This window comes from Chiloscyllium plagiosum, chromosome 32, assembly GCF_004010195.1.
Source record: "Chiloscyllium plagiosum isolate BGI_BamShark_2017 chromosome 32, ASM401019v2, whole genome shotgun sequence".
In the NCBI taxonomy this organism is placed as follows: domain Eukaryota; kingdom Metazoa; phylum Chordata; class Chondrichthyes; order Orectolobiformes; family Hemiscylliidae; genus Chiloscyllium; species Chiloscyllium plagiosum.
In genome coordinates, this window is record NC_057741.1 from 4,569,310 (window position 1) to 4,583,557 (window position 14,248).

Below are 14,248 nucleotides of genomic sequence, written 5' to 3' on the forward strand. Positions count from 1 at the left end.
AAAAAAGAGCGCCTCACCCTCCCTTCCCTATCCTGTAACCCTGCATTTCCCATGGCTAATCCACTCTGGCTGCGTTTCCCTGGGCACTTTAACATGGTCATTTCACCTAACCTGCATATTTTTGAATTGTGGAAGGAAACCACCCCCCGAGAAGAAACCCATGCAGACACAAGGAGAACGTGCAAACTCCACACAGGCAGTCGCCTGAGGGTGAAATCAAACTCTGGTTCTGTGAGGCAGCAGTGCTATCCACTGATCCTCATCTGTCTTAAAGGGCAGTAAGGTGGAGGAAGTTTCTTTACTTTGAGGGTGGTAAATCTAGAGTTCTTTATGCAAAGGGAAATTGTGGCTGGATTGGTAAGTACGATTTAGTTGAAATAGATTTTTAATCAGTAAGGGAATCAAAAGGCATAGGAATATGGCATGAAAGTAGAGTTGTGGATTATCAGATATGCCATGACCTCATTGAATGGCACACTGATGTAATGGGCTAAATGGTCTAATTCTGCATCTGCTTCTTATGATCTTTGGTTGAATCCAGAAGTTTTGTGGTCTTAAACGAAAACTGAAGAGTCACTTAGGCAAAGCTTATTTAAGGGAACCCCAAAAAGCTTAGAGAATGGCTGGAATAATGAGAATTAAAGTGAATTCCAGAGTGCTGTGTTAAAGAAATAAAAAGAAGAACTCTATAAGCTATAGTGTTCAGTTAATGGTACTCGTGTGTATGTATGTACATATACACACACACACATACATACACGTGTGTGTGCGCGCATGCACACATTGTGAAACTTGATTTATCTAAATAAATGGCATAGTTCTTTCAGTTACTCACTGGGCATTCAAATTTGTCATCAAACATCAATGTTTTCTGGTAGCATGTAATAACAGCTATTAAGATTTATTGAATAATTGAAGGAGACACATGTTTATTTTGTCTATTCCTAGCTATATTTCCTCCTCGAGTGCTTGCCATTCGCCCAGGCCAAAAAAGTCCTGTTATGGCTCATGATGACAGCTCTACGAGTAAAAGTAAAGAGGAGGTGATCTATACAACTGTGGACTGGAGAGAGTTTGTTTGTAATACCTGGCATCTGGAACCCACATTAAGGTAGCATCCAGACAAAATTGCTGATTGATCTGTAGTTTCCAACTGTATTGCTATCTCTTAATAACCTAGATCTTTAAAAATTAAAATTAAATTTTTTCCCAGTTACAACCTTTTGGCACAAGATTACTGTATTTTCCTTTGGTCTTTCAATATATGATTGTCTTCTTTTTGCCTATCGACCAAATTCATAAATCTTCCTGATGGAGCAGGCATGGACAGAAGGTTTGCAGCCAGAAGGTTTTATCTTAGGTATATCTTGAGTTGGTTAGTCTTAACTGCGCTGGCAGTAAGGGCAATTGTTCTCTATCTTTCTGGGTTACTAAGGATCTGAGTGGATGGAAGGTTTCAGTCAATATTCAAGCTGCTAATTGGTTATGATTCTTGACCACTAGCAATCCTGCCCTTTGACCTTCCCTTAGCTTAAAGAGCTTGCCTGCTTTCCTTTACATGAACAACAGACTGGTAGAAAGTAATTAAAAGGATGCCCCAAGTATATGAGCATCTTCAAGGAATGCATGAAGAAATACATGGAGTAGTTGGTTCTTTCAACCAGTACTCGCCTTCTGAAATACCTGTGTTCTTTAAAACTTCAATAACTTAATAATATTCATTTTCCATAGAAATGGTGATAAAACATCACTGCAACTTGAGTACAAGTATCAACAAGTCAAATTTTCTCTTTATAGCTGATTATGAAGAATTTTCTAATGATATTTTCAACATTGTTTCCCATAACACATTTTCAGCCATGGTCAACATATAACTTCAGCAATGAGTCTTTAACGTTGGAATGATATAATGCAAACAGAAAAACACTACTACACACTTTGATTCCACCTACCACAAGAACATAGGCGTTTTGTAACAATATAAAATATTTTTGATGATCAAACATTTCTATGGGTCATGGTAGCACTTATATACTTTTCTCAGCATTGAAGCTTCTGCACAACCTGTACCTAATGGTTATAACTCATTTTTAAAATGTGATCTTTAGCAATGATTGACTTTGGTTTATTTTTCTTCCAGATTAATTTCCTGGACTGGAAGGAAGATTGACCCAGTAGGTGTAGACTACATTCTTCAAAAACTGGGATTCCATCATGCCAGAATAACCATTCCAAAGTGGGTGCAGCGAGGTGTCATGGATCCACTAGATAAGGTGCTCTCAGTTCTTATTAAAAAGCTTGGAGTGGCACTGCAGGATGAGAAAGAAAAGAAAGGAAAAGACAAGGAGGAACATCAAAAATAAGTGTATTACAAGAGTACAGCAACTTTTGCTATTGCTGTAAATTTCATTTGCAGGTCTTGTAGTATTCCAAATATGCATTTCACTAGTACTTCATCAAATTTTATTTTTGCTAAGTTATTGTTCAGCAAACTTTAACTGGAAATTATTTATATGTTGTCAATTAAACTCTGCACTACTGCTTTCTCAACAAGTAAATTTGTTTTACTGTGGAACATGTTACCATTATAAACTGGTTAACTAATTATTGCACAATTACTGTGATGTATGTATGTTTGTATAGATACAGAGTGAAAGTACAGTGAAGTATCAAGTGCTGTTTGGCATTCTGATTTTTATTGTGATTATGTGCAATGCATTTAATGTTTTTGTATTATAATTACTAAAATAAATAGCAACAGAATTGTCTTACATTTCATTGATCAGAATTAAATACCTGTTGTTATGCATTTGTTGATCTTTATGCTATGTGACTGCATTATTTTGAGAACAAGTGTGCTGTGATTTTGGCTAAAACTTGATCATTTTTATTGTAAATGGAAAAAGTGGTCATGAGTTCATCTGAATTTGTCACAAATAAAATACTGCTGAATTTTAAAACCAAAGTAAAATTGTAGAATGTCTTGAAGACTATAATAACTCAAGAAGCCTGACTGGAAAGGAACATCAGAAACAAAAACAGAAATTGCTTCAAAAACACTGCTTGCTCTCCACAGATGTTGCCAGACCTGCTAAGTTCACATTTCAGGTCCAGTGATCTTCCTTCAAAACAGTTCATTGTGCTGAAAAAGGGTCACTGGACACAAAGCCTTACCCTCTATGATTCGATTGAAATTTCCTTCCCTTCCACTATTCGCTGTATCTTGATCCAATAATCTGAGTTAAATGAAGGGACAGATCCCTAATTTGGGAAAGGCATCATTCTGATAATTCCAGGTTTAGGGGTGGAATGGTCAGGTTTTCTCCTTATCTTATAAGGATGGAGATTGCCCCATGGAGATATGCTCTGCTATAATGACTATCTTGAATTATTTATTTAAAATCACCTTTCCCATCTTGAAATATATATGTTTTACACAAAATCTAAATGTACAAAAGATGAAGGCGTTAAGGTAAAACAACTCTGATCTGGGTCAGATTAAAATTTGACTACATTACAATAGGATCTATTGTATTACCTAACAAAACAATCATCTGCAAATTATATTCATACCTGATTATTATTGACACAAAGTTCAATCCATAAATACCCACCTTCACAATGTCCCACACTTCATGGTGTAAAGTGTAGATCCCCATCTTGAAACACCATTTCCAATGATTGCACGCTGTTCAAAGAAGGATGAATAACATGTCAAAGTCTCTCAGAACTAGATCTTTTAAGTAAATCTGCAAGGAAATAAAACTAAGTAGTATAAATACAGTGAGTACACTGCAATGAAAACTGCGCATTTGCTTGATGAAATAAAATTGCTGCAGTACGCTTTTTCAACCTTAGAACGTGACACTGCAATATTTTAGAACAAACATACAAATGTTACAATAACTTTAAAATCTTGTGCTATACCTTTTACAAATCCTCAGTAGAGAAATGTTTCCATGCCATCACAGACTGAAAATGCTGTGTTGATGCAAAACTCAGCTGATTTTTTTTTTTCAAAATACTTTAGCGACAGTCCAATTAGTTTTGTTTGATCTGGCTTTTACCAGAAATGTGTATAATTTAGCCTTTTTTAAAATAACTTTTTTGGTTATACGTTTTGATTCACAGACACAATGACCCATTATTCAGTACTGTCACGCCTCACTGCGGTAGTATATTGGAAACCCAGCCCTGCTATTCCCAAAAACATAATAAACATTCAAAAGTATACCCCAACTTATCTGCCTTTTAGAACCATATTCAACCACCCTATAATAAAGTCAAAATAGTACCTGCTGTTATATACAGTTTACAATCACTTATTTAAACTAATTTTGAGAGTTTTCCTGGTATTGATAAAGAATGAGAATGATGATGAATGGGATTAGGATAACAATGTTCTTAATGACACTAGAAGATTTCCTAGAAGACCAAATCTTGAATGTTCCACAAGCCAAATGAATGCTTTCCTGGTGGTGGAAATTCTAGAATAATGTTTTCGCACTGTGGTGTCTTTTTACTAAGTCACTACACGTTTACACAGCTACGGAAGATGTGGGGAAAATATAAGCACTATGGCTGAGCCCGCTTTGGGTGCAGTGGTCATGTGGGAAGAAAGAAAAAAAGGAGATTAAAAATGAAAAAATAAACAGGAGATTGAGAAGGTCTCCTCAGTCTAGGGAATGGCTTTGAGCTGGCTGGGTCAGCTGTGTGGAGTTGCTGTTGATCAGACCTTGTTTGTGACTTAGCTGCTGCTGTATTTTAAAAAAAACCTTGAACTAAACCCTAAAAGACTAAACTCTGACTACACACACAAATGATTGCAGAGATCCACATACAGAAGATATATTAAAACTAACAAATATCAACAAAAACAGCATTGACAAAGCATCAAACTAAAACTCTTGTATCCTCAGGATGGATACCGATTGGTGTCAGAAACTAAATTAACATAAAACCACTGAAAAACCACTGTGTAAACGTGGGCGGCACGGTGGCACAGTGGTTAGCACTGCTGCCTCACAGCGTAACCATTACCAAGTGCAAACATAAATATCAGTCGTATGTACAGGCATGCATCAGAAACAATTAATCTGGAGTTTTTTTGGTGAATAGGAATTGTCTCGTGGAATTTGCCCAACAACTTGTACAGCAAACTGTTCAATCATTTCATTCTTTCCCAAACTTCCGTCTTCTACAACATGGTCACTTATCAATTCATCACCTGTTCTCAAATTCACCTCATTTCACAACCAAAATGTTTTCCTAGACCTTTGAATTAACAAAGTATCAGATGAATGACCCGACTGACCATTTATAGAAGCTTCTGATTGACTATTTATCTGACTTTCTCTCCGTAAAGTCAGTGTCAAAGAACCGGATAAAGAAAATCAAGGTGGGAATTTGAACTGGGAGTTTGGGATCACATATTTCTAACATAACATGATACTGTACTGATGAATACACTGAACACCATATGCCTTCATTTGGTTTATATGAAAGCATTCCATTTTGCCAGAATCAAATAACACCTTATACATTGAAGGACTTTCTTTATGTACAATAGAATGAGTTCTGTAATCTCTATGGACAAAATATACCTGGTTGAGGAACTCAAAGCATAATCCATTGTCCCACCTCATACTCTGCAGTATTAACTTTACCATCAAAATAAGCCTTGCTCTGTTCCCTTTTGCCTCCCATTTTAATAGCCGCTAACCTCTGAACTGTTTGAATATTGCCTGGTAATTGCTGTATAGTTCTGTCATGACTAAGAACAGCAATTTCAGGTTCAGAAAAAGTTCAACCTAAAAGAGATTCAATTCCTCTAAAGGGATGTCCTGTCATGAAAACATGGGGAGTATATATAATTGAACTACAGACTGTGTTTCAAACTATTATTAGAACAAACAGTAGTACTATATTCATGTAGAATTGCATTATTGAGCAGTAAAATAAGTGGCTTGATCTGATTGAGTACTACGTGGGAGTCCACAACTAGTAAATATTTGTTGTATGTACAGGCTTGTACATTATTAGCTGTTGCTTTTGCTGTGTTGCTTTCAGTAGGGAATGACTCAACCCATTTACTTCAAGTATCAATGACCACCAAGATATATTGATATCCTCCTTCACATGGTGGCAAAAGATCAACATGCTCTATCTGCAAATTAGTCCATGGGCCTTACTGGTCTTGTGTGCCTCAATTCCCCTTTACTTGCATACCCATCATGTCCACATAATGCTTCATATCCTTATTCAAATTAGGCCACCAACATGGCCGTTTAATTAAACTAGCAGTTCTTTTGCTAACTGATGCCCCTGAACATCATGACATTAATACGTGACTGGATTATAGTATTGGGTTGGCACCATCTACAATCTATTGTTGAGAACAAGCCCATCCTGTAGTTGTAAATTAACTTTCCATTTGTCATAGGAAACAGGATAGGATATGTTTTGTCTTGTAACTGTTTTAAATCATTGTCGCTGTGCTGATCCTATTTGAGATCTCCCACTTTAACCTGAATAATAGTAACAGCATCTGTCTTTTCACATAGTTCTTCCTCTCAAGTACCCTGTTTTGCCAACTCATCTGCTCAAGAATTCCAAATTGGTCAGGATCTATGATGTGATTTAATAATCCCATATTCCCTTGGGCAATTTGAAAAATATGTTTTAACAAAGACACAGACAATGGAGACTTTCCATTTTCTGAAACAAAAACTCTGGGTTTCCACAATGGCAGGAAGTCAGTTGCAGACATAAATCTGTCAGAATATACATTGTTAGTTTTGGGAATTTATAAGCCACTACATGAGCCACAGCTGCTAATTCAGCTGCTTGAGCACTCATTCCACTAGGTAATTTAAGAGCGGTGTATTTTTGTCATCCTCTTCATATATTCTACATCTCTAATGCCATCTTTCTAATACCATCTTCCACCACAGAGGATCCAGCAACAAAAATATTCAAAAGCCGTTTTATGGCTTCTCTCTGTTCAGTTATGTCAGATGTAAATTCAGATCTTGCAGACTTCATGAGTCCTCCCCACTTTTGTTTTGGAAAAAATGGCCCCTTGGGATCTCTTGTTGCCACAATTTGTTACTCGTGTGGTTCACCACTTTAATTTAAATTTTCAGCTAAAAATGCTGGCAATTTGATCCGTTTAACTGTGATATCTCAATCTTGAAATATTAACATCCAACACACAATGTGGATTTGACTGACTGAACCATCTTTAATGCGTCTATTTAAAAACAGTTGAATAGGAATCTGTTCTGTAAGGAAAGTCAAGGGATTAAGCCCAATTATGTAGGAAAAATAACATACTTCCCAGAAAGTTGCAAGAAGAAATTGCCTTTCACACATTGTAAACCCTTGCTGTACTGGGATTAAAAGTTTAGAAACATAAGACATTGGTTCCATTCTCCTTTGGTGTTCCTCCAAAAGCACTGCAACAAGTGTTTTAAGTGTGATTAATTCGTAGGAAAGATGGAGCAGATAGGCAACCACAATAACCCCCTAACTACATCAGGGACAAAGCAGCAGGTTAACATCTATAGGGATAGATTCAAATGCTTGGAAAAATAGGAAAGAAATGACAGAGAATGAGAATTCAGGGTAGGTTATTAAAGTTGAAAATGTGTTGCTGGTAAAGCACAGCATCCAAGGAACAGGAGAATCGACGTTTCGGGCATAAGCCCTTCACTCCTGATGAAGGGCTTATGCCCGAAATGTCGATTCTCCTGTTCCTTGGATGCTGCCTGACTTGCTGTGCTTTACCAGCAACACATTTTCAGCTCTGATCTCCAGCATCTGCAGACCTCACTTTCTCCCCTAGGTTATTAAAGTCTCCAGCACAGATACAAATAGGACAGAGTGTTTGGAAAGGGTTAGCAATCAAACTTCAAACACATTGGGCAGATGAATTACAATGAAAAGAGGCAGGCTTAATACAGGACTGAAGGTGTTATATCTGAATGTACACAAGAAAAGGACAAATGAGCTTGTGGTGCAGATCAAAATTGACAGGTATGACGTGGTGGGCATCACGGAGACGTGGCTGAAGGGGATCAGGATTGGGAGCTGAATATTCAAGGATATATTGAAAAATAGGCAGGTGAGCAGAGAGGGTGGGGTTGCCTCATTAGTAAGAAATGAGATTAAATCGATAGTAAGAAACGAAGTAGGATCAGATGGTCTAGAATCTGTGTGGGTAGAATTGAGGAACTGCAAAGGTAACAAAAAAACCATAGCTAAAGTTATGTACAGGCTTCCAAACTGTAGTCAGGAGTTGGGACACAAGATACACCAGGAGATAGAAAAGATGTGTAAGAAAGGCAAAGTTACAGTGATCATGGGGGATTTCAATATGGAGGTGGATTGGGAAAATCAGGTTGGTAGTAGATTGGAAAAAAGGAATTTGTGGAATGTCTATGAAATGGCTTTTTGGAACAGCTTGTGGTGGAGCCCACTAGGGAACAGGCAATACTGGATTTAGTGTTGTGCAATGAGGCAGACTTGATAAGGGAGCTTAAGATGAAGGAATCCTAAGGAGGCAGTGGTCATAATATGATTGAATTTACTCTGCAATTTGAGGGGGGGAGAATAGAATCAGAGGTAACGGTATTACAGTTGAATAAAGGCAACTACAGAGGCATAAGGGAGGACCTGGGTGGAATTAACTGGGAGTGGAGCCCAGCAGGAAAGACAGTGGAACAGCAATGGCACGAGCTTCTGAGAGTAATTCAGGAGACACAGCAGAGACTCATCCCATGGAAAAAGAGGCAAAATACAGGGAGGATGAAGCACCCGTGGCCCACTAGGGGAGTCAGGGATAACATAAAAGCAAAAGAGAAAGTACGGAATGTGGCGAAGGGCAATGGGAAACCAGTGGATCGGGAAGCTTACAAAGACCAACAGAGGGCAATAAAAAAAGAAATATGGAGGGAGAAGATTAAATGAGATGGTAAGCTAGCAAGTAATATAAAGGAGGACAAAGAGTTTCTTATAAAGGGCAAAAATGGACATTGGACGACTGGGAAATGACGCTGGAAAGGCAGTAGTGGGGAACAAGGAAATAGCTGAGGAACTGAATAATTACTTCACATCAGTCTTCACAGTGGAAGACACAAGTAATATCCCAAAAATCCAAGATTGAGCGGGTAGAGCAGAGTATGGTGACCATCGCCAAGGAGAAGGTGCAAGAAAAACTGAATGGCCTGAAGGTGGATAAATAACCTGGACCAGATGGACTACACCCCTGACTTCTAAAGGAGATAGCTGAAGAGATAATGCTGTCGTTAGTAGTGATCTTTCGGGAATCACTAGAGTCAAGGAGGATGCTGGGTCCACTACTTTTCATCATTTATATAAATGATTTGGACATGAGCATAAGAGTAGTAAGTTTGTAAGTTTGCAGATGACACCAAAATTGGAGGTGTAGTGGACAGCGATGCAGGTTACCTTGGATTACAACGGGATCTTGATCAGATGAGCCAATGGGCTGAGGAGTGGCAGATGGAATTTAATTTAGATACAAGTGAGATGCTGCATTTTGGGAAAGCAAATCTTAGCAGGACTTATGCACTTAATTATAAGGTCCTAGGGAGCACTGCTGAACAAAGAGACCTTGGAGTGCAGATTCATAGCTCCTTGAAAGTAGAGTCACAGGTAGATAGGATAGTGAAGGCAGCATTTAGTATACTTTCCTTTATTGATCAGAGAGAATTGAGTACAGGAGTTGGGAGGTCATGTTGCAGCTGTACAGGACATTGGTTAGGCCACTTTTGGAATATTGCGTGCAATTCTGGTTTTCTTCCTGTCGGAAGGACATTGTGAATCTTGAAAGGGTTCAGAAAAGATTTACAAGGATGTTGCCAGGGTTGGAGGATTTGAGCTATGGGGAGAGGTTGAATAGGCTAGGGCTGTTTTCTCTGCAGCGTCAAAGGCTGAGGGGTGACCTTATAGAGGTTTATAAAATCATGACAGGCATGGATAAGGTCTTTTCCCTGGGGTGGAGGACTCCTGAACTAGCGGGCATAGGTTTAGGGTGAGAGGGAAAAGATATAAAAGAGACCTAAGGGGCAACTTTTTCACGCAGAGGGTGGTGCATGCGTGGAATGAGCTGCCAGAGGAAGGGGTGGAGGCTGGTACAATTGCAACATTTAAAAGGCATTTGGATGGTTATATGAATAGGAAGGGTTTGGAGGGATATGGGCCAAGTGCTAGCAGGTGGGACTAGCTTGGATTGGGACATCTGGTTGGCATGGACGAGTTGGACCGAAAGGTCTGTTTCCGTACTGTATATCTCTAAGAATCTATGACTTCAAGAAGGCCTTTGACAAGGGGTCACACAGAAGGCTACTGAGTAAAATAAGGGCCCATGGTGTCAGAGGCAAGGCACTAGCATGGATGGAAGATTTGCTGTCTGGCAGAAAGCAGAGATTGGATAAAAGGGCCCTACTCAGATTGCAGTTGGTGAAGAGTGGTGCAAGGGTCAGTATTGGGACCGCAATTTTTCACTTTATACATTGATGATTCAGATGAAGGAACTGGCTAAGTTTGCAGACAATACAAAGATTAGGTAGAGGAACAGGTAGAATTGAGGAGGCTGCAGAACGGTTTGGACAGGTTAGGAGAGTGGGCAAAGATGTGTCAGATAGAGTACAACGTGGGAAAATGTAAGGTCATGCACTTTGTTAAGAAGAATTCGAACATGGACTATTTTCTAAATGGGGAGAAAATTCAGAATTGTGAAATAGAAAGAGACGGGAGTTCTAATCCAGGTAAACTTGCAGATTAAGTCAGTAGTTAAGAAGGCAAATGCAATATTGGCATTTATTTTGAGAGGACTTAAATATAAAAGCAGGGATGTACTTCTGAGGCTCTATAAGGCTCTGGTCAGACCACATTTGGAATATTGTGCACAGTTTTGCGTCCAATATGTCAGGAAGGGTGTACTGGCGCTGGACTGGAGTCAGAGGACGTTCACGAGATCCGCCCCAAGAATGAAAAGCTTGACATATGAGTAACATTTAAAGACTCTGGGTCTATACTCGATGGAGTTCAGAAGGATGAGGGGAGATCTAACTGAAATTTACAGAATTTCAGAATGGCCTAGACAGCGTGGATGTTGGAAAAATGTTTCCATTGGTAGAAGAGACTAGGACCTGAGGGCACAGACTTAAAGGGAAGACCTTTAGAATGGAGATAAGGAGAAACTTCTTCAGCCAGAAAGGTGAATCTATGGAATTCATTGCCACAGAAGGCTGTGGAGGCCAGGTCATTGAGTATATTTAAAATGGAGATAGACAGGTTCTTGAGTATCAAGGGGATCAAGGGTTATAGGGAGAAAGTGGGAGAATGGGGTTGAGAAACATATCAGCCATGATTGAACGGTGGAGCAGACTTGATGGGCTGAATGGCCTAAATTTTTGCTCCTATGTCTTATGGTCTTATTTTATGGGAAATGGATTGGGAGTTGTGGAACCTTTAGGCTAAACAAGTCCATGTATATTGCTGATCTTGAAACTTAAACGCAAATTAATGTTGACACTGCAATTTTAAGGGAATAAACTAAACTCTAATTTCAAGCATAGTAAAATATTTTGCTTCTGGAACTTGCTTCATTATTGTCCTAGGTATAGTTTCTACTGTTTGTGCTGTAAACAGAATCTTTTTATTTAACTCTCTATAACCAATCATCAGTCACCAAGAACCATCTGGTTTTCTAAGTGGCCAAATGGAAGAATTATTTGTAGAAGCTACAAGTTGTAAAGTTCCCTATTACAGCAGGTTTGTAATGACCTCTGTTTGCTTCTCCTTCAGCTTGTTTAAGGAAATCATACCGTTTTTGAGGGTCAGAGCTTTTTGCAATACTTTCCCTGATATTTAGATACATTGCAAATTCATCTGTATGTTTAGCAATAAACTCTTGTATGATCAAAGTAATGGACATATCTGTAGGTTTGAGCTAGAATTCACCAACTGTACAGACCTTGTCTGCATAGGTTGCTGGGCATAACTGTATTGGTGCTTCATTTATATCAGCTATCAGCCAGATGTAACAAAAGACAATTTACATCTATTCAGAAAATTGAAACCCAAAATACGCTCTACTGTTTGGGGAAGCTGTAGTAATATGCCTGGATGATAACAAACCACATTGCCCTACTTAAACTCAATCAGATCTATTTCATGGTAAATGTTTGGCAAATAATTGTCCCTTTCTTGCCCCAAAATAAACAAATATCTCTGGATATAAGATCCTAGGGAGTGTTGCTGAACAAAGAGACCTTGGAGTGCAGGTTCATAGCTCCTTGAAAGTGGAGTTGCAGGTAGATAGGATAGTGAAGAAGGCGTTTGGTATGCTTTTGGTATTGAGTACAGGAGTTGGGAGGTCATGTTGTGGCTGTACAGGACATTGGTTAGGCCACTTCTTTTCCCTGGGGTCAGGGAGTCCAGAACTAGAGGGCATAGGTTTAAGGTGAGAGTGGAAAGATATAAAAGAGACCTGAGGGGCAACTTTTTCACACAAAGGGTGGTACGTGTATGGAATGAGCTGCCAGAGGATGTGGTGGAGGCTGGTACAATTGCAACATTTAAGAGGCATTTGGATGGGTATATGAATAGGAAGAGTTTGGAGGGATATGGGCCGGGTGCTGACAGGTGGGACTAGATTGGGTTGGGATATCTGGTCGGCATGGACAGGTTAGACCGAAGGGTCAGTTTCCATGCTGTACATCTCTATGACTCTATGTGTTAAGGGTAGTGTGGGAACACCCTAAGTCTCATAGAGATTTAATGGAGTGGCTTTCTACCTTGCCTTCTACCATGGTTCTCTTACACTATCCCACCTAGCATTACACACCCACACCAGACAGGCCTGGTATTGTCAAGCCAAAGAGTGATAGAGTCATACAGCATGGAAATTGGACCCTTTGGTCCAATTTGTCCATGCTGGACAGGTTTCCAAGCTAAACTAGTCCCTAACTCTAACCCTATCATTTATCCCTCTACTCCCTTCTTATTCATAAAACTGTACAAATGTATTTTAAATCTTGCAACAATACCTGAATCTACCACTTCCTCTGGCAGTTCACTCCTCATATGAACCATGCTGTGTGTGAAAAAGTTGTTTCTCAGGTCCCTTGTAAATCTTTCTCATCTCAGCTTAATATTACACCCTCTAGTTTTGAACTTATGCCCTCTGATTGGCATCCCATAATGGTGGATAAAAAGAAGCAGCCTCCTCCACTTCCCTTACTGGAACACAATCCCCCTAATGGCAGATCTCTGTATCCCTGTCCTGACTCCTGCTCCTGTCCTGGTACTGGCAAGATTTTCTACAATCCTGAATGAAGTGAATCAGTTGGTTGCAATTATAACACTTCTCCGGAGGTCTAGCAGCTGGCCTCTATGTCCACCCACAGGCACTGTATATGGAGATGGAAAACCCCAAGGTTTAACACGACCACTTCTTCCTCTACCTCCTCCATTTCTCCACACCGGGCCAGCATTAGGACATTTTATGGGAAACATTTTCCCAAACTTACTCCTTTGCCTTTAGCTACTTCTTGAATTTCCTTTTCTCAAACTCTAACCATTTGTATCATCATGTACATCATCTGTAGGGTCAAAAATCTCACATGCCTTCTTTCTCCTGGTAAAATCTGCACTATAGAACATAGAACATAGAAGAATACAGCGCAGTACAGGCCCTTTGGCCCTCGATGTTGCGCCGATCCAAGCCCACCTAACCTATACTAACCCACTATCCTCCATATACCTATCCAATGCCCGCTTAAATGCCCATAAAGAGGGAGAGTCCACCACTGCTACTGGCAGGGCATTCCATGAACTTACGACTCGCTGAATGAAGAACCTACCCCTAACTTCAGTCCAATATCTACCCCCCTTAATGTAAAGCTATGCCCCCTTGTAATACCCAACTCCATACGCGGGAAAAGGTTCACACTGTCAACCCTATCTAACCCCCTAATCATCTTGTACACCTCAATCAAGTCACCCCTAAACCTTCTTTTCTCTAATGAAAACAGCCCCAAGTGTCTCAGTCTTTCCTCATACGATCTTCCTTCCATACCAGGCAACATCCTGGTAAACCTCCTCTGCACCCGTTCCAGTGCCTCCACATCCTTCCTATAGTATGGCGACCAAAACTGCACACAATATTCCAGATGCGGCCGCACCAGAGTCTTATACAACTGCAACATGACCCCAG

The 14,248-nt window shown here is 39.6% G+C and overlaps 1 protein-coding gene across 11 annotated transcripts in view; it reads left to right on the forward strand.

Moving 5' to 3' along the window:
* Positions 1-2,965, forward strand: part of kiaa1109 (KIAA1109 ortholog) — a 420,067-nt gene extending 417,102 nt beyond the window's left edge. For all 11 annotated transcript variants that reach the window (XM_043674034.1, XM_043674040.1, XM_043674039.1 and 8 more), the window contains 2 exons: positions 949-1,111; positions 2,141-2,965. In XM_043674034.1, the coding sequence (XP_043529969.1) occupies positions 949-1,111; positions 2,141-2,363 (386 nt within the window). In that variant the 3' untranslated portion in view covers positions 2,364-2,965. The remainder of the gene's footprint in view (positions 1-948; positions 1,112-2,140) is intronic.
* Positions 2,966-14,248: the final 11,283 nt, after the last annotated feature.